The 19,101-nt window shown below is 34.9% G+C and overlaps 1 protein-coding gene across 1 annotated transcript; it reads left to right on the top strand.

Annotated features, from left to right (window-relative positions):
* The first annotated feature begins 10,067 nt into the window (after positions 1–10,067).
* On the top strand, positions 10,068–12,158 carry LOC122610549. Its single transcript, XM_043783528.1, has 4 exons — positions 10,068–10,809; positions 10,888–11,162; positions 11,260–11,375; positions 11,738–12,158. Exons 1-4 carry the CDS (start codon positions 10,068–10,070, stop codon positions 12,156–12,158), a joined length of 1,554 nt encoding a protein of 517 aa, XP_043639463.1.
* The last annotated feature ends 6,943 nt before the right edge of the window (positions 12,159–19,101 follow it).

Here is a 19,101-nt window from a genome sequence, read left to right as displayed (position 1 = left end):
AATAAAACATCTTAATGTACGTATATAAAGTGTTATGAGTTTTGAGCCCTCTAAACATGTTTAACTTATATATAACACATTTATTTTGAGAATTTCTTCTAATGTACATATGATTTTAATTTGCATGTAACCTGTCAATATTTTATATTTTGAGATTTGCTTCATCTCGATCGATCTTTATTTATCGAGATATTGATATATTCTGTCTTGATTAAGTAAATGTACGGTAAAAAGGCAAGCATGAGTACTCTACAACAACAATCTGTTAATACTAAAAACAATTTACTGACACGGAAGATATATTCCATTTATATACGAGTGTTTGGTCAAATCATTAAAGTTGAATGTACGTACCATTTGTGACATTCAGTTTAAACGGTAAAAATATAACGACTCCAATCATAATATTTGGATGACAGTCACACCAATTGATGCCAACTCTCCCCAACTAACCAAAATAAACATTATTATGATCAAAATTACTTATTTGTACTGGTTTTCAAAAGAAATGCGTTACATCATGTCACATGTGTTATACGAATCATTGGTAAAAAATATTAATAAAACTTTTTTGTGAATGTATAACATATTTTCACTAATATGCATGTTTACGAATAATTAGTAAAGTATTAATAAACGTTTTAATGAATGTATAACATATTTTCACAACATGTTTGCTTTACAGAATTGTGCTTCAATTCATGGTTTTTTTAAAAAATGTTCTCAATTTAACTTATATAAATTATTTCATCAATATATGTTTGTATATATATCGATGAATATATGAACAGGCTGTAAATCTGTAATTTATGGCATTTGGTTTGTTACTTTTTGCAATGGGTTCACCTATCTTCACTTTTTCCTTGAACTACTTTAAATGTTTGTATATGGTTTATTTTGTACACTAGTATTATTTCACATGGAACCATTTTGCTAAAGATGGGTCCAACAAGTGTCACCGTATACCATTATTATGGTTTATAGGCCCATCGTGCCTCTTGATATATAGTTATTGTAGAATGCGAACACCCACTTGTATTTAAGTCAAAATTCAATTAACAGATAATATTTTAATTAGGTGTATTGACACATCTACTTTTTGAAGTACTACTCATTCATAAGGTTTTCTCATGATTTGCTGGTTTTGTACTCACCATACACATTTTGTTGCCATCTAATTAATTGCATCATCGATCTTAATGAAAATTACGCACTAATACCATTCATAAATTTGAGCTAAATCATAGCTAGTATTCATAAGGGGCATCTTATTTTCAACATTGATGACACATGAAGGAAGTAATCCAAAAAATGTTTTTGTATCTACTTTGCAAGTAATATCATACAATAAATGACATCTCAAGATCGAAAGGTCGTTCCTACCTTGCCCGATTTTCTTAATCGACCTAATTAAATTACTTGTTTATTCCAATATCGTCTTCATTGATTACTCCTTTCGAGCCCTTTATATAGTTATACTATGTTTTCATTACTAACTTTTGTTGTCCAAGTAATAGTACGTTGTGCTATAAGTCTAAAGCTTTTAAAAGTAGTGTTTCAAGTTTTTATATAATTAATTTGCAACAAATTTAAAATATGCACAGCATTAGATTTTGAAGTGTAAAATTTATTATAAAAGATTTTCTTTATAAATAGTATAATCTAAAATGCTCATCTGTTTTTTTTAAATCATTTTATCGTTATTTGTAAGGGTTCAAATCCTGACAATGGTTATTATGAAGCTGTTAACATAGAGTAGAAGCAAAATAGAATTTTTGTTATTGAACAAATAAAAGTTCGTTTATTTTAACGGGCAACTTTATTAAACTTGTGCTATTTTATCTACCCATGTATTATGCATAATGTCATTACCAGCTAATCGCAAATTTTTCAGTTAAGGAATAACCCGATCGAGACGGATTAACGTACTTTGAATGGCCTAAGGGAATCAAACAACTTTAATGATTCACAATGGACAATAGTTACTGTTATAGACAAATCATCACAGTACTTTGTATCTACATTGAAATACTTTAGTTGATTGTAATGTATCAAACTTATCATAAATTTATCTAGTTCAACATATAACAACAAAAGATTGATATACAACAGGTACACTGAACTTTAAATACTAAGACACGATGATATGCACATTTTACTCTAAAAATGTTACACTTAAATCGTCGGTCTAAGCAGGGTGTGACTTAATTAGTGTCCATTGGCAATTGGTTGATGATCATCAAGCCATCAACTCAATGTATCTATCATCAATTAGTAACATTTAGGATTTGATTCATGTCAAAAAAGATTTTATAGTAGTGGAAGTGAGTTGTAATAATTGGCTTTTAGATTTATACACATGTGATGGGTTGGCATATAGTGTGGGGTATGATACATTTACCAATGGATTCCTCTCCTAACTCTCATATGCATAACCCACGGAACCATCTCATAATTATTACTCACAACTTAAACACCACATTTAGTGTGTAACTTAATGCAAAAACTACTTCATATTGTCCCCCCTCTCCCGATCTTAAGAGAAAATTATTCTAAATTGTTTTATTATTATAAAGTAACATGTCCTAATTCAATCATTTTTATGCTTTTCCTTTTCCTCTTTCCGTCCCTTATTTCCTTTTAGAGAAATATTTGAATAGTATCTAGTGATGATGTTTAAGCAAACGATAGTTATCAATGAGTTTTTAGTTTAATGGTATTAGGAGAGATGTAAAGTTTTGTTTCTATAGAAGTTTTGAGTTCATATCCAACAACGTTTAATTCCCAACTTAAGAAAAACTAGTTATTCACGACTAACATTTGTCCATTAAAAAAAGATAACAAATGTTAGTTTACCTTTGTACAACAAGCATAAAAAAGTTACACAACAAACAACACTATATTTGTCTCCACTTGAAAAGCTTGCAAGCTCTATCACTTATATATTACTAGTCACCAACTATATATCAACTATCAATTAGTTTTGTCAAACATATGCAAAAATCCATGACCATTATATGGGATCTCCTCACACATTATCAAAAGTTTGAAAATGGAATCTATCGCTAGTACAAAGAATTTCTTTTTGAGTTTAGAAAGAACCCCAAACTCTTAGGGGCGAACATGTAGTGCCACAATTTAACACTTTGACAAGTTTTGGTTAATTTTTAATCCAATAAAAATGTGCTTTTTTATCCTCTCAATTTATTGCCAAATATGAGAAGGTAATGCCAAAAGTAACCAATTAGTGACAATGCTGCCAAATTTTTCTTATGTTGGGGGTCCCACATATTTTTCCAGAGCTTTTGGCAGCACCAACGTTCACTAGCATCAGCAAAAACCAGCCGATCCAACTTGCCGATGTAACTTGCCAAAATTTGTCGATGCATGTGCTATATGCTTGCCAAAGAACCGATGCTAGCCGATTCACCTTGCCGATAAAACTTACCGACTACACCCTTGCTCCTTACATTGATAGATTAACCTATTCTTCTAGAGTTACTATGATGTGATTTTATGTTAATAGTGAAATTCTTTTACCAGTTGTTATGTGTAAACTTTATTTATAAAAGAAAACAGTATATATATTTTAATTAAAGGCATGTGTGCTCAATTTTTAAGAGATACACAAAGATATTTTCATACTAGTATTGTACCCGCGCGATGCGGTTGGACATAGGAAAAAAATACTGCTTAAGTAGCTATACTGTGTTATTACATGAATGTATGATTAAACTCAAGTGTTTCTTAGTCCGGCTGAAAGTGCAAACCGCCGTTGTTGTTTTAGAGTGAGCGTTGTTTATGCTGATTGATTATTAAATTTGGTAACGCATGTGTGTTTTTTTGGTATACTATGTGAGTAACTTTAGGGAAGGGAAGAGACACGCGTAAGATTTTTTTTTAAGGGTATTTTTGGAATTTTAAGAATAAAGTGTTTGATGGTAGTATATATTAGGGGTGAGTATGGATCTGTTTGGTTCGGTTTTTGCCTAAAACCGAAACCAAAACCGATCCATTCGGTTTAGAAAACCAAAACCATTGGATTCGGTTTTTGTTCAGTTCGGGTTCTCGGTTTTCCGGTTCGGTTTGGATCGGTTTTGGTTTTTTTAATAAATTTTGTTTTTTAAGTTTTTTTTTAAATATTATGTTATAAATTTAACTTTCAATTGTTAAGAAAAAAATATGATACAAAAATTCAAATACAGGGAAGCTTTTTATTAAGTAATTATATTTTTTAGGTGTTAAAATTTGTATAACTTTTATAAAACGAATTCCTTTTACTGCACGTTTTTATTAAAAATATACAATTTGTATTGATTTGTACAATAAAAAGACAAAAAGATTAAATTATTAACATATTTATAAATTATAAGTAATAAATATAAATGTAATATGATATAAAAATAAAATAAATTAAAATATATTTAGTTCGGTTCGGTTTTGATCGGTTTTTTGGCATATGAAACTGAAAACTGAAAACCGAACCGATTCATTCGGTTTTTAGAAAATGAAAACCAAACCAATGGATTTCGTTCGGTTTTCGGTTTGATTTTGTCGGTTTTTTTCGGTTTTTGGTTTTCCGGTTCGGTTTTTGCTCACCCCTAGTATAGATTAATTAAAAGGGTAAATTAGAGATTTTAAAGGTAGAGTGTTAAATTTTAGGGGGTAGTTTGTTTATATAGATAGTATAGATATTTAACGCGCAGGAATGTTCTAGATATGATGAAACTTTCGAAGTTTGATTGCATTAGCAGGTTTTGAGTTTGACTTTTTAAAGTAATAACTTTGTGAGGTCTTCGTTCAAATTATCTGTTGTTAGAGGCTACCCAATGGTAGTGACTCATCCCTACAAATCCTCCCAAAATGCACCCAATGCACTCGTCCCTCAAGGAATAGTCTTTGACCCACCAATTATTTAATTGTACCAATTTATTCAAACTTTACACTTTTAACCCTTCAAAGTTATAACAAACTAAAACATACACAAATTAAAAACACTTCATTAAAACTGAAAACAACCAACGATTTATTTAAAAAATAAACACACATTAAAAAAAAAAACATTACAATACTTCAAATAAAGAAAACACGCATAACACATTACACAATATAATTATAAAAAAAACCATTACAACATAAAACTTATTTCTTCATCTCATACACTGCTTTGGCAGTTACCTACGGGAGAAAAGGCGACAATGCGATCAACATGTTGAGGCAATACAAGGACCAGACCGCAAGGTCTCAAACACAAAGAGACATATTCATATTTTTTGCAAGACGAGGCAAAAGTGTCAAGAGGGTGATTGATGATGTTTTTGAGGCCGGTCATACGTTGGGTGACCAATGCACTTGGGCCGAATCGTACCACGACAACTGCGGAGAAGAGAAAACAACATGGGAAGTCAAATGCCTGGAACACGACAAGTGGTGGCTCAACGAAAACACTTACCGTGGCTTAGGAAAAATGTCGATCGAAGATGATGACGAGTAATCGAAATGTTATTATGTATTTCGTGTTTTAATCATGTAATGTGTTTTAATCATGTAATGTGTTCTTTAATTATGTCTTGTAATCATGTAATGTGCTTTGATAATAAAATGTGTTTGATTGTTACAAAAAAATAACCGTTAAGGACTAAAAGTGACACTTCTAGGAACTACTTATGATAAAAATGGCTGATACAGGGACCTGTTTTGCCAACATTCCAAACTTACAACTAACCGTTAAATTCAAAAAAAAAAAGAAAAAAGAAAAATACCCCGGTCTTCTCGTCCCTGTAGGGACTAACCAACCGGACGAACCCATCGGGCGAGTGCTGGACGAGTCTCACCCAACGGTATGGACTCGTCGCTAGATGTCGAACGAGCGGAGAAAAAGTACCATTGGGTAGCCTCTTACTATGCTAGCTTTTGAACTTTTTGGGGTGGATTGAAATTGCAAGGCCTCACCCGTGTATAGTGAGGTGTTCTTTGATGTCGATTATGGATTAAATGTTTGAAATATTATATTTCTCTTAAGTAATAAAAACGTTCTATCACAACGAAAAAGAAAATCATAAAAGTTAGTGTTCCAATATAGATTAAGTGATTTGTTAATTCTAGTTAGACATGCATACCGTGTGATACAAAGATGGTTTTCCCGAATGGACTTGGACTCTATACTTACCCAACAACATAAAACACAACGTTTAATAAAGTAGTTAATAACTTATTACCGATAAAACATGAAAAAGAATCAACTTAAAGTAAGAACATTTATATAACGACTTTGCTAATTGTATACGGATTACCAATAGCCTTCAAGGCTATGGATAGAAAATTCATTTATAAAACGTTTTTATTTTTTTAGATTTAAAATGTTATAAATCTCTTAACTATAATATTTTATTAACAAACACAAACAGATTTATTAGCTACAGGGTTTAACTTTTTTGATTCGTTAAGGAGTATATAATTTTTACTCTTACTTTGCTCACCATCAAATTTGACTATCTATATTTTGGGACGGAGAAACTACATAATAATCTTTATCTTTACCTTTATTAAAAATCCCCACTTCGCTTTGTTTCAAGTGTGACTTGAACACTCAACTACCCATTCAGGTAGAGTTTTTATTTTTTTTGAAAGACGTGGATCATTTGCTCGCAACACGTGATCTAGCACGCTAGAGAGCCCTCGCCCTCAATATCTTGTAGGAGGAGAAACCCCTAAGTAAACTCTGTCCCGATTGCATACTCAAACCTGCTTCACTGCAGGACTTTATTTGTGAAAATTCTTTAAATGTCTTTCCTATGTTTCGAACTCAAAACCTCCAGAATGTAAAGCTGGTGTTCAACCATTCAGCTAGAATTAACGACAACATTTGTACCTCGCATTGATACTGTTAGACGAAAGACATTAAACAATGGCAAATCGTTCCCTTTGCTTCTTGTATTGTACTCTTTTAATTGCTAGCTCCTTGCTAGTGTTTGTCTTTTCATCTTGGTCATTCAAAAAGACAAAAATGCTCCAAGATACGAATTATGTAGAAAGTGCAATGGTTAATTTTGCTCATTTAGAAAGTTTTATATGCAAAAAAGGCTTCCTTATGTTTGCTATATATAATCATCAAAAGTTGAAAAAAAAAAAATTACTACGATATTATTGATTAAGCCATAAATCCTCTATTTCATTATCAGAATTTCATTTTCAGAAGTGATATTCGTACCATTATATTTAATGGATCTAACACATCGTATAAGTTGTACAGCTAACTTTACAAGTCAGTACTACACAATTATGTATGAATATCACTTCCCTTTCATTATACCATCTATATTAAATATGAACCGTAAATAAGTAATCAGATGGAGAATTTTGAGACATGTAACGTTACCCATTGTCAAAACGTTGCGTAGAAATTAAGATAATAGAATTAATGTGATTACGAATTGTAACTAAAAGTCGTGTAAAAAGAAATGTGCATTGGTTGGTTTCTCGTTTCTGTTGATCTTGATCTTGATCTGGCGCCTTAAATGGGTTGGACATTTGGACCTAATATTAGGTTGGCCCATTTTTACTAGTATGGGCCAATCAAAGTTACATGAGTTCAATAGGAGAATAGGACATTTATCTAGTCATAGAAAAGAAATTTACAGAGCAAATGATCAGTGCACTTAACTACACTTTTTTACGTCTCTCGAGCACTACTTAGTATGCATTTAATAAACTAAAATTTTTTTAAAATCTAAAATTATGTTATAGTGATTCATGTAAATGGTAATTTTAACGATTAAAAAATGAAACCTTTACGTAGAACTAAATAATTGATTTAGTTACTTTTAAAACATACCAAAATTTGAAAACGACTAGTAAAATATATTTTACATAAAGAAAGGATAATTCACTTCCACATTTAGAAAACGATGTCACCTTATAAAAGATTTTGGAAACAAAAAAGAAGAAAGTTCCTATTGAATTATTATCTTTCATTATTCGGCTAAAAGGAGTTAAAATATAAAAAGCCATTACTCATCGGTTAGATTGTTTGACCCGATTAATTAAGAAGTGGTCCAATATTGATGAGGTCACTAAAGGTATTTAACTCTTTTACGATTTTACACGTTTTCTTTACACTTGCGGCTATCTTTAGTAGTACTCCTTTTTTGCGTCATTTTCATTAATAATTGATTATCTTCTTTCTTTAAAGTTTTAATAATCATCATCAGGTTTAAACGATCAGTATCAAATTGTCTTTTACTGTGATAGTTTAAGATAAGATTTACCATCTCATTCTGTACAAAGAAAAATATTGGTTTTAAAATAATCGCATAAGTTCAACCACAAAAAAGAGTCCAAAAATTGACAACGATTTTTTATTTTGGAAAATAAAATATAAACCTAACTTTTGCCGACTTTGTTTGGAAGGACAAACATAGATAACATGACTTGTCAAGGTCAATGTTATTTCACATGGTAAAACAGTATATATAACGACATGCAATTAAGGCCTTTGTTGCTATCAAACAATTGTACCTATTCGTATTCTTATGCTCCTTCAAGTAGCACGTAAACCAAACTTAGCATATAGTAATCCAGACTTTCCTTTTATTTTTCATTTTGAAACAACAATTTTAACGACTTCTATTTCCTTATCTATACTTCTATACTTACTACATAAAAATTATAACCCCATGTTGAATTATTGAAAGTTACAAAAATGGGATATGCGAATTGACCAAAATATCCTTAATGAATTAAATCACCATCAACTCTTAATATTAAATTACACCATTAATCATTATATTATAAAATATCTCTACTAACCTTTTTAAATCAACTACATTTACCTACACCAATAGATCTCGCCACCACCATCATCGCCAGCTCGCCGCTGCATTGCGCGGGTACCATGCTCGTAGATATATATATATATATATATATATATATTTATAAACTACTCCTTTATAATGATTATTCACCCCTATTTTAAGAAAGAGTTAAAAAATAGTTAGATGGAAAATTACTAGATTGCCTTAATAAATAACCCTTAAGGAAAGGGTTATTAGATATTACCAAAATTACCCTTAATGAATTAATTTACACTTTAAACCCTTATCTTCTAAAATATAATTATCACCATTGTATCAACTTACACGGTTAGACCACTCGACACCAATTGTCGATGTCATCGATCACCACCCGTCACCGACACCACTAAACCACCGTCGTCGTCACCGCCGCCGCATTGCGGGGGTACAATGCTAGTATATATATATATATATAATAATTATTTTGTTTCATGAAATCTGTATCGGTTAGAAACTTTCATTATATTATACGTTATTTTAAGGCACTAGGTAACACCACCAGGTCAACGGTCAACCCTACCAGGGTATTAGCGGCGACGTCGCCGCTAATAGTGGGATCCCCGACAACCTGCAACGATGACAACAATGACTGACAAACCACGTTTACGAGATGCCACGTCACCACTATTTGCGGCGACGTCGCCGCGAATAGTGGGCCCCCCACCGACTGACAAATCAGGAAAGTCTCAGGAATGGGTATTTGCCATACTTGATAGGATAAAATGATGGCAGCCCATCGTTTTCAAACACTATATGTAGTCGTCGTTTTCATAACGCAAATTGTATCTTTCCTTTTCAAGCGTATTGTGTCTTTCGTTTTCAGACATTACTTTTTCGTTTTCATAGCCGCTGGCAATTTCGTTTTCATAGCTGCTGGTATATTGACGTATGTTTATATATATATGTTATGAATATAGATATAGATATTATACATATGTGTAAATATATATATATATATATATATATATATATATATATATAGTATGGACACCATCAATAGTTAATGAACTAGATGTTTACTTGAATTGTTTCAGATGGATAGTTTGGAGGATATTTGGGCAGACCCAGAAAACGTACGTATTGAAGTGCCGGATAATGTGTTTGAGCAACTTGATGCAGACGGTGAATTTGAATGCGAAGCTGGGGACTTTGAAACCGATGAGGTGTTCGGTTCCGTTGAAGAATTGACGGAGTGGGCTTAAAGAACAGCAATGGATGTTACAATGTCTCAAGTCCACCCTTGCTGAAAGCTTTGCCGTTCGTGTCGTTCTTACTGACAGGGAGTTGGCCCCGATGAGAGCTTTGAAGGTTGTTATGCCGGAAGCGAAACACCTGTTGTGTAGGTACCACATATGGCAAAACATAATCAAGCACTACGAACCGGCATTGCGGATGAAGAAAGATGTTAACATTGACAAGCTTAAGGACTGGTGGAAAAAAGTCTATCAATCTCGGACTTTTGACGAGTTTAAGTCACATGAGAAGGAGTTAAAAAATAAACTTGCAGCTTTTCCAGGCGTCTACAAGTACCTGACCGATAATTGGTTGTCCCCGTACCGAGAGCAGTTTGTGTCCTGTTGGGTCGATGGACACCTCAACTACCAAAACCACACTACAAACAGAGTTGAGGCCGAGCACCACCTACTGAAGGAAGAATTGAGGGGGAAATGCACATTTACTAGAATCCTGCAATGTGTTGATTCTGTCCTGATCGGTCAAGAGACAAAAATAAGGGGCCAACTGGGGTACAACAACGGGACCCGGAAGGGGAGTCATAATTACAACTGTATGAAGGACCTGTTGGGAAAGTTTTCACATAAAGCTTTGGACATCATGGCTGGTGAAATCGTACGCTTAGACAAAGTCCTTAAAAGACACGTAAAAAAATGCGGGTGCAAGGTTCAGTCAAGTTGCGGGCTACCATGTGCCTGCAAGATTGTCGAGTACATGCAGAGCGGTTAGTATGTTTTATTACTTTTTTTTTTCCATCAAAAGGACATAATTTCGTATACTTATTGATATCAAAAAAATGCAGCGACTCGTATTCAGCCTCATGTGATAGACCCATTTTGGAGAAAACTTGACTTAACACCGTGGACATGCGTAGAAGACGAAGATGATGAAGACGATGTCCATAAAGTCGTCGATGGTCTTACGAATTTCTTGGATCAGCAACCCAAGGCCCAAAAGAAACATTGGTTGTCAAAGATTAAAGACATGTTTAAGCCCGGTAAGACACAAGTGAAAGATCCTCTTGTTCAAAAGAGCACACGCGGAAGACCAGTCGGGTCGAAACAAAAGCCGCCAAAGGTATACAAAATACATCATAAATTTTTCTATCTGATTCAAGAAATACATCATATATAACTACCTCAGTTTAGGTAATTAATTCTTACTAATGGTGTAGGTGTCGGGTTTCAACAAAAAACCCACCATGGCTTCGAAAATCCAAGTCCAGTCGACCGAGGGAAGACAAGGTGCCCGATTTGAACAAACCCCCACCTGCACAACCCGCCAGACAAAGTGAGTACGCCCCCACCACATCACGGTTTGACAACACACATGATTATTTTGATGACCTAAAGGGTGCGCGACACAGTATGTACGAGCCGTCCCAGTCCTGTCATTCTCCCAAGAAACGAAACTTGTTCGGGGAGCAGTCCCACCTCGAGGCAGAGTGGGTCAAAGATAATCCTGACTTTTTCGGAAACCTGCACCCATATCCAGGTCTTGATGATATATATACATTCGGGGAGCCGTCCCAATCCTACGGGGTCGGGGAAACACCACATGTGACAAAAATTATATGGCTTCGGGGAAACGTCCCAATCCCATTGGCTCAACTATGACCAACCATATTCCAACTTAGTTGATGACTTCTTCAGGGCACCACCGACACAACCTAACTATGCACCCATATATGAAACAACGCAAGAGCAGGTGTCAGATCCAGAGTCAGAAGCAAATTCCTCGGCCAGTTGGGTTGGGTCTGTTGCGGAACCGTATAACGCCAGTCTGTCCAAAAATTACGATTGGGTAGTAGATGAGCTACCATTGTACTTATGCCCGTACGTTGTAGGCGCACATAATGTCAAAGGAAATGGTAATTGTGGATTTCGAGCTACCGCTGTTGCTTTGGGGCTAGATGAGGAGATGGGTGCAGAGTGGGTTTGTACGCAGATGCTCGCGGAGTATGAATCTGACCTCGATGGGTATATGCGAATGTTTGGGCAAACTGAGGGCACCCGCATGTTGTCGGCGCTGCGAACATCTTATTATGGAAGAAGCCGACCCAGAGATCATTGAATGAGTAAAGTGTGGTTCCATATCCTCCTAGCCCATAAGCTGGGTATAATAATCAACTGCATAAGCCTATGTGACCCCCGCACAGTATTCCCGATGCATCATGGCTTGGATCAACTGTTATTCCAGCAACCGATAAGTATTGCTCTCATAAATGGCGAAACCCATTTTGTTGCAGTGCAATTAGCAGGCCACTACCCAATGGCTTACAAGAATCCTGAGTGGGATTTCCACGCAACTGGTCCTGCACGTCGACTAGCATCAATGTACGCGAATCAAGAACAAGCGTATCAAAATTGGATGTATGCAAACATACCAAGAGTACCACCTGGGCCTCCTATTGTAATAAATGATTAAATTCCTTCGATGTTATATATAGGTTATATGTTTGTGTATCTTTTTATTATATATATTTTTTATGTTCGAGTTTTCGTTGTTCCAAAACAAGTTTACAATCATTATTTTTTTGTAAAGTTGATACCCATCGTATTTTTATAAGCCGCATCGGATCATATTTTTATAATATTTTTTTTTATCAACAAAGGTATACAAACATAAAAAATACAAATGATCAGATCACGCAAATCAAGATTATAAAAGAAAATCGAACTTCAGTTAAACCATGAATACAAACATAAACGAACAAGTTCGTAAAAATTAAAACTAATCACTTTCACTATCACTATCAGTACCCAACCGCTGTGTGGGGGCCCGTGACGTGCTAGGCCCAGCCTGGAATGATGCCTGGCTCCAAGGGCTAACCTGGGCGAACATATCACTCACGTTAAAGGACGGTGACTGCTGGGCTGGGGGAGGTTGCTCTATATCCTCTAGGAGGGGGACATTCAGTCCATGTGTTCCCCTAACGACACGCCCAACCACACGAGTATGTCCCGATCGGGTCCCTAAAGCGTCCACAAATGTCTGCGTAGGCGGGGTATTGGGCACTTGGGAAAGTCTATGGTGGGTATCAACAAGCCGCTCCAAAACTGGTTCGCCGGATATCACCGGAAAAAAAGTTCCCCGCAAAACTGGTTGGCCGGATAACTTATTCGCCGGAAAACAGTCGCCGCTAAAACCGCGTCTGAAAATGGAGGCCGGGATGCCAGAAAACGTGGGACAAACAAATAGGATCGTTGATAACGAGGATGAAGGGATAGATGGCCGGATTATGCAAATAAAAAGGATAATATGGAGAAGAAAGGAAAATATGGAGGAAGAGATGGCCGGAGGTCTTACAGAGAAGAAAGAAAAATATAGAGGAAAAGAGAGATCTGCGCAATGTAGTTGCAGTGGGGGGCTCACTATTAGCGACGACGTCGCCGCAAATAGTGGGGTCCTTTGCACGTGAAACAGTCGCTTTGAATGGATGCTGTAACAACCGTCTTAGAAATGTTCTAAATAAGTTCTTTGAAACGTACTTTCGCCACTAGAACGGCTAGACAGTTCAATTTATATAAGTTCTTGACGTGCTTTAGACCTAAGTTATGTGCTTATATGAAGGTCATTTTGATCTGAAATCTTAATTATGTGACGAGTTCATGATTAAATACAATGAATATTAAAGTTCGGTTCATAAACGTTCGTGTTCATAAAAGTTCTAGTTCAAAATGTTCGCAAATATTTCTTGCATTTATTAAGTTCATTTAATATGGGAAGGTATATAAAGAAAGGGATGGAAACCCTTGAGAGAGAAAACACTATTCATTCATCTGCTCCATCTTTCTTCTCTCTCTCTAAAAACACATAGTGCAGCCACAAAAACACACACAAAAATCATCTTTTGATTTTGGGTTGTTAAACCAAAATTGTTTGTACTTTTAGCATCCTTGTAATAATCAAAACATATTTCTGGAATCAAATCTCAGGTAACAACAACAAATTATAAGTTTTTGATCAAATTAAAAGTGTACTTTTTCAAGTTCATGTTCTTGATGATTTGGTCCATTTTTGATTGAAAATCGTGTTAATGATTAATGGGTTTGTGTCTAAATGTGTTTAATAACATTTATGTGAACAAATTTGGCTCATAACATGCTTTAATTTACAAAACCCATTTTTGAAAGTGAAGGAAAACTTGTTCTTGATGTGCCACGCCTTGTTCGTGTTATAGATGATCTTGTAATCGTTAAAAATGTTATTGGTAAGAGTTATTATGTATATCCGTACTAGTGCTATGTTCTAACAAGTCCTGAAATCGATCTAGATCTTCAATTTGTGTTCCTGTTCTTGTTCAGCCCGTTTGGGCAGTGGGACGATCTTGTCCTAGGTAAAGTGGGACGATTTTGGTTCTCAAATCATCCTAGGCAGCCTCCTTTGGTTCCTCGTACTTGTTCGTTCGATCTTGTGTGGTGTTGTGTTGATGTTGGTACGTTTAATGGGTAACTGATCCTTTGGATCGGTTTTGCTCAAACATTTGTTCATGAAATGATCTTGTACACTTGTTCTTGTCCTTGGAATGGGACGACTTTGGCTAGGTGTCTTAGGACGATCTTGAGCCCTAACGTTGAAACCAACTTAAACCATCAAGCTATGAAACGATCTTGAAACCTAGCTAAACCTGGAACGATCTTGAACCTTAATACTTGAAACGATCTTGTAGCTTGCAACCAGGACGATCTTGGCTAGCCAGTGGGACGATCTTGGAGTTCAAAACCCTATGATGATCCTGTACTCATCTGAAAGCAAAACGAACTTGTTCTATAACATACCATACTTGATCATTGATCACCAAACCAGTTCATAACATCATTATCATTATCACTCGATCAATCACACCAAAGGCTACTTATTAACATCAAAGCTAGTTCATGAATCGATCTAAAACAAAGTACATTGTGCAAACCCTAATCGAGTACATTAAAGACATGTTCTATCTTGATTATTAAAGTACAGGTTCTATGAACAACTAAATCGAGTTCTTAAGGCTAAAGTTCATTATTAAAGACATGTTCAACTCATTAACACGATAAGTACTTATGTGTGAGTTTAAAGAAGTTCAGTTCGAGTCCAGTTCATGTACTTAAAGTTCATTTAAACTCTTTTGAGTCAAAACATTCAAAGATCTTCAAAGGACCAAATCATCAGTTCATCAAGGGCATTTCAGTGATTAAATAATCACATGAACTAATATATGTACTTATTTATGATCAATGATATGTACTTAGGCTTTCATCAAGACGTGCTTAGATTTTGATAGATATAACTTATCTATCTCTGTACTTGTTCTCTGTGCTTATTCTCTATGCTTGTACCAGATCACTGTGAGTTCACTAATCCCCCTTTCGTACATTTTTTTCAAGTTCTTTTATCGGGGACTGAAAAGCATGAAAACTATTTTGTACTTGTACATATGTTCTTGAACTATTTTACGTACTATATTATGATCTTGAACTACTTATGATATGATTCTTAAACTATTTAAAAGAGTATTTAAGTCTTGAATGGGCAGGATCTAAATACATTTATACTACTGTACTTGTTCATTATCATGTTCTAGTTCGTACTTGTACTTGTCCAGTTCTTGTTCACTGCTATCAATTCATATCCCACAGTTCAGGGATTGAACCGTAGGTAATTATGGACAGCGTTGTTTAGGGTAGGCTCACCCTCATTCTCCGCAGTTCTGGCGGATGCATATTACTTGTTCTTGTTCTGATCTAGACCTTATTTGACGTACTTGAGATATATGAGCACATCATTACATTACAGTCCAGTTCTGGCCAATCAGGTTAGCAGTGACCACTTTTATCTAAAGTTCATTATATGTTCCTGTTCTGTTCTTACTATTATAAGGTACTTATGTTCAAAGTGAAGATTTCATGATCTAGTTCTTATTATTACAAAGTACATTGGTTCAATGTACAAACCTTGTGATCTTGTTCTGATGATCTTGTTATTTTTATACATATATACTTATATGTAGACTAAAATGTACTTTATGTAAACCTCACCAACTACTTTTGTAGTTGACCTTTTGAACTTACATGCTTTTCAAGTTAGGCTAAGTAGACCTTGTTAGCATAGGAGCCTTCCTTTCTAAGCTCATCCTTTTGGCGATTGTTCGAGCGTACAAGATCAGGAGTAGTGAAGACATCCCTTGCTATATCAGTTCAAGTTCTAGTTCTTAAAAGACAATTGTTCTGCCTTGTGATTATTCACTATTTTGAGTACATCTCATGTTCTGTAATAACTATCGTACTTGTGTTCTTTGTTAATGTTATTGGCTGTGTTGGAACTTGTACTGTGTGCAATTGTGCTTATCTGTGCATCCCGTATATATTCCGCTTTAGCGGGGTGTTACAGATGCAGTCTGTCAGTGGGACCCACTATTTGCGGCGACGTCGTCGCTAATAGTGGGTGGTGGGGCTACCCTTTTTTGCCTGGTCGTGTTACGCGCTTCGTATTTTAATTCGTAGGTTTACAATTTATTAACCGGAAGATTTAGAATATATTTCTGCCTGGCACTTGGGATGACAATAGATTGTGTAGAAACCATATCCACGTTCAAATCAATCAATTAATTAATTTTATATTATCTATATGTATATGTATATCCATTTAAGTTCGTTTTGTTCATCAAGTCTAATGTATAATCTTCCCAATTCATAAACTTAAAAATCCTCTTAAATAGTTCAATCATTGAATGATAACATGTGAGTAATCAAAGAGTAAAACTAAAAGAAATTCACTTGTCACATTTATATATTTTAAGAGGATTTGTAAACCAATGTTTACAAGGACTAATCATTTTCCGTACTAATAATATGTACAATTAGGGAAGAGCGAAAATCCGGAACCCAGACCTGTATCGATCCCCATACTGAAAAGTGGTAACGAATCCATTCAAACTAGGATCGATATTCGTTTTTGGCAGTTTTCAGGATTGGGACCGACACGGTACCGTGAATCCCATAAATTGCGTGATTTTTCCGGTACCGTCCTGGTCACGTACATATGCCAGCTTGTATGGGATCGGGATCGGTACCTCGGTTATTTTCGATACCAGTACGGGGACTTAAACTTATACAAGATGTAACCGCACTCATGTAAATCCGTAGGTACAATATCACTATCATTACCCATTTATAAAACAAACTACATTCTCCTTTTTGTGACACTCCAATATTTTAAGGTAAATAAATTAACCCATTTTATAGTTTTGATATTAAAATAACTTCCTAGTATTTTATTTTGGAAATAGAGTTAATTTAGTTAGAATCTTAGCGAAAACTTATTTTCATTTGATGCATGTGGGTTGTTGATGTATATTTTCTAGTTTTAAATTTATATCACGAAATACCTAGTAACTGTCTACTACACACTTGCGGGCAGTGTACCCGTTCGTATGCAATATAGTGACTTGGTAAGTACAAAGTCAAACACAAGGACTTATTAAGCAATTGTTACAATAAAATGATTCAAATTAAAGGGGGGTTTTGTGGCCGAATTGCCACTTTGCAAGAGTTAGTTGAAAAGTCAGTAATCCCGTAGGATCAATCGCAAGAGAATACTTTGTTGTTGAATTTCAAACAATAATTTAAAAGGACACCCACTTGGATCAGCTCACATGCCAATCATCGGGTCTAAACATTACTTTCATTTGTTGAACGACTCAAAAGATAGACAAGACGAACTTCCATTATTCTTGACACTTTAATTGCTCTAAATTTAGTTATCGCTTCCGCGTTTAATTTCTATCCAAAACAATTAAGCATTAAGATCCTGAGTTGATTTTCACGATTTAACCTATAAAAGCTTTCTTTCGAACTGCTTATTCACCTAATCAGATTCCTCTATCATAAGTGTTTACACATTCAAAATGAATTTAATTGTTTAAAAATCTTTATCGTTAGTTTCTTCCGAACTCCAACGACTTTAGGTTAATTATGGACCGATCAACCTTTTCATAAATCAATTGACAATGACATAGATTTCTTCCGAACTTCTAATTACAATTATCAATCAATAAATATAAAAGATAAAAACAATATTTAAACTCAAATAAATATGGATCTTTGATTAAACATGAAAATCTTGTCCAACGATTGCAAGTAACATTCAAAACGACCCTATGACATGTTTACTACCCAAGCGGGTGTTGAAGGATTTAGCTACTCATAATGAAAAGATAAAAACAAACAATAATATATGAAAACATATTGTACCGAATGTTGAAATCGTTTGAGAATGATAAACAATAGCTAAATAAATCTCCAATCATGCTAGCAATCTTCAAAGAATGTCTGGAGAGGCAAAGGTTAGGTTTTTGGAATGATTAAGCAAGCTATTTATAAGTTTCCAAAAATCTGCCCAGATTCGGACCTAGTTGCGGGGCAACTACCAAGTTGCGGGGCAACGAGGTCCAGCTTCGCGTTGACTTGTTGACGTCCAATGATTTAAAGCTGAAGGTGTTGCGGGGCAACGATTCTCCTCTGTTTTCCTATTGCGGGGCAACTACAAGTTGCGGGGCAACTCCCCACTTTCCATCTTTGACTTTCATTGACTTTCTGCTATCTTCATCCAAACGCTTCAGGAATCATCCGTTAGCACTTATTTCACCTCAATAATTTCGTTTTCTCCAGATTTACGCTTAAACACCTGTCAGTAGCCTGAAACACTAACAAATACCATAAACGCACCAAATGTATACAAAAACGACTTATAAACCATGCTAAAACAACTATATTCATTGTGGGAAATGGGTCTAAAATACGACATATCAGTTGTGTGTGTGAGTCAAAATTAAGAGGAAAAGAAGGAGATGACAAGTTATGATTTCCATCTTAATCCTAATTCTCAATCTTGAGGTAAGAATTTCCTTTAACCTAGTTTGATTCTAGTTGCAAAAATTAGGGTTTATGTAATCACCAAAATTGGGGTTTTTTTGTTGGATGATAATTTTGTTATGATTTCTTCAAATTCTAATTTACAATTTGATATATGA

The sequence above is a fragment of the Erigeron canadensis genome, chromosome 8, assembly GCF_010389155.1.
Source record: "Erigeron canadensis isolate Cc75 chromosome 8, C_canadensis_v1, whole genome shotgun sequence".
Classification (NCBI taxonomy): Eukaryota; Viridiplantae; Streptophyta; class Magnoliopsida; order Asterales; family Asteraceae; genus Erigeron; species Erigeron canadensis.
This window is presented reverse-complemented; position numbering and strand designations above follow the sequence as displayed.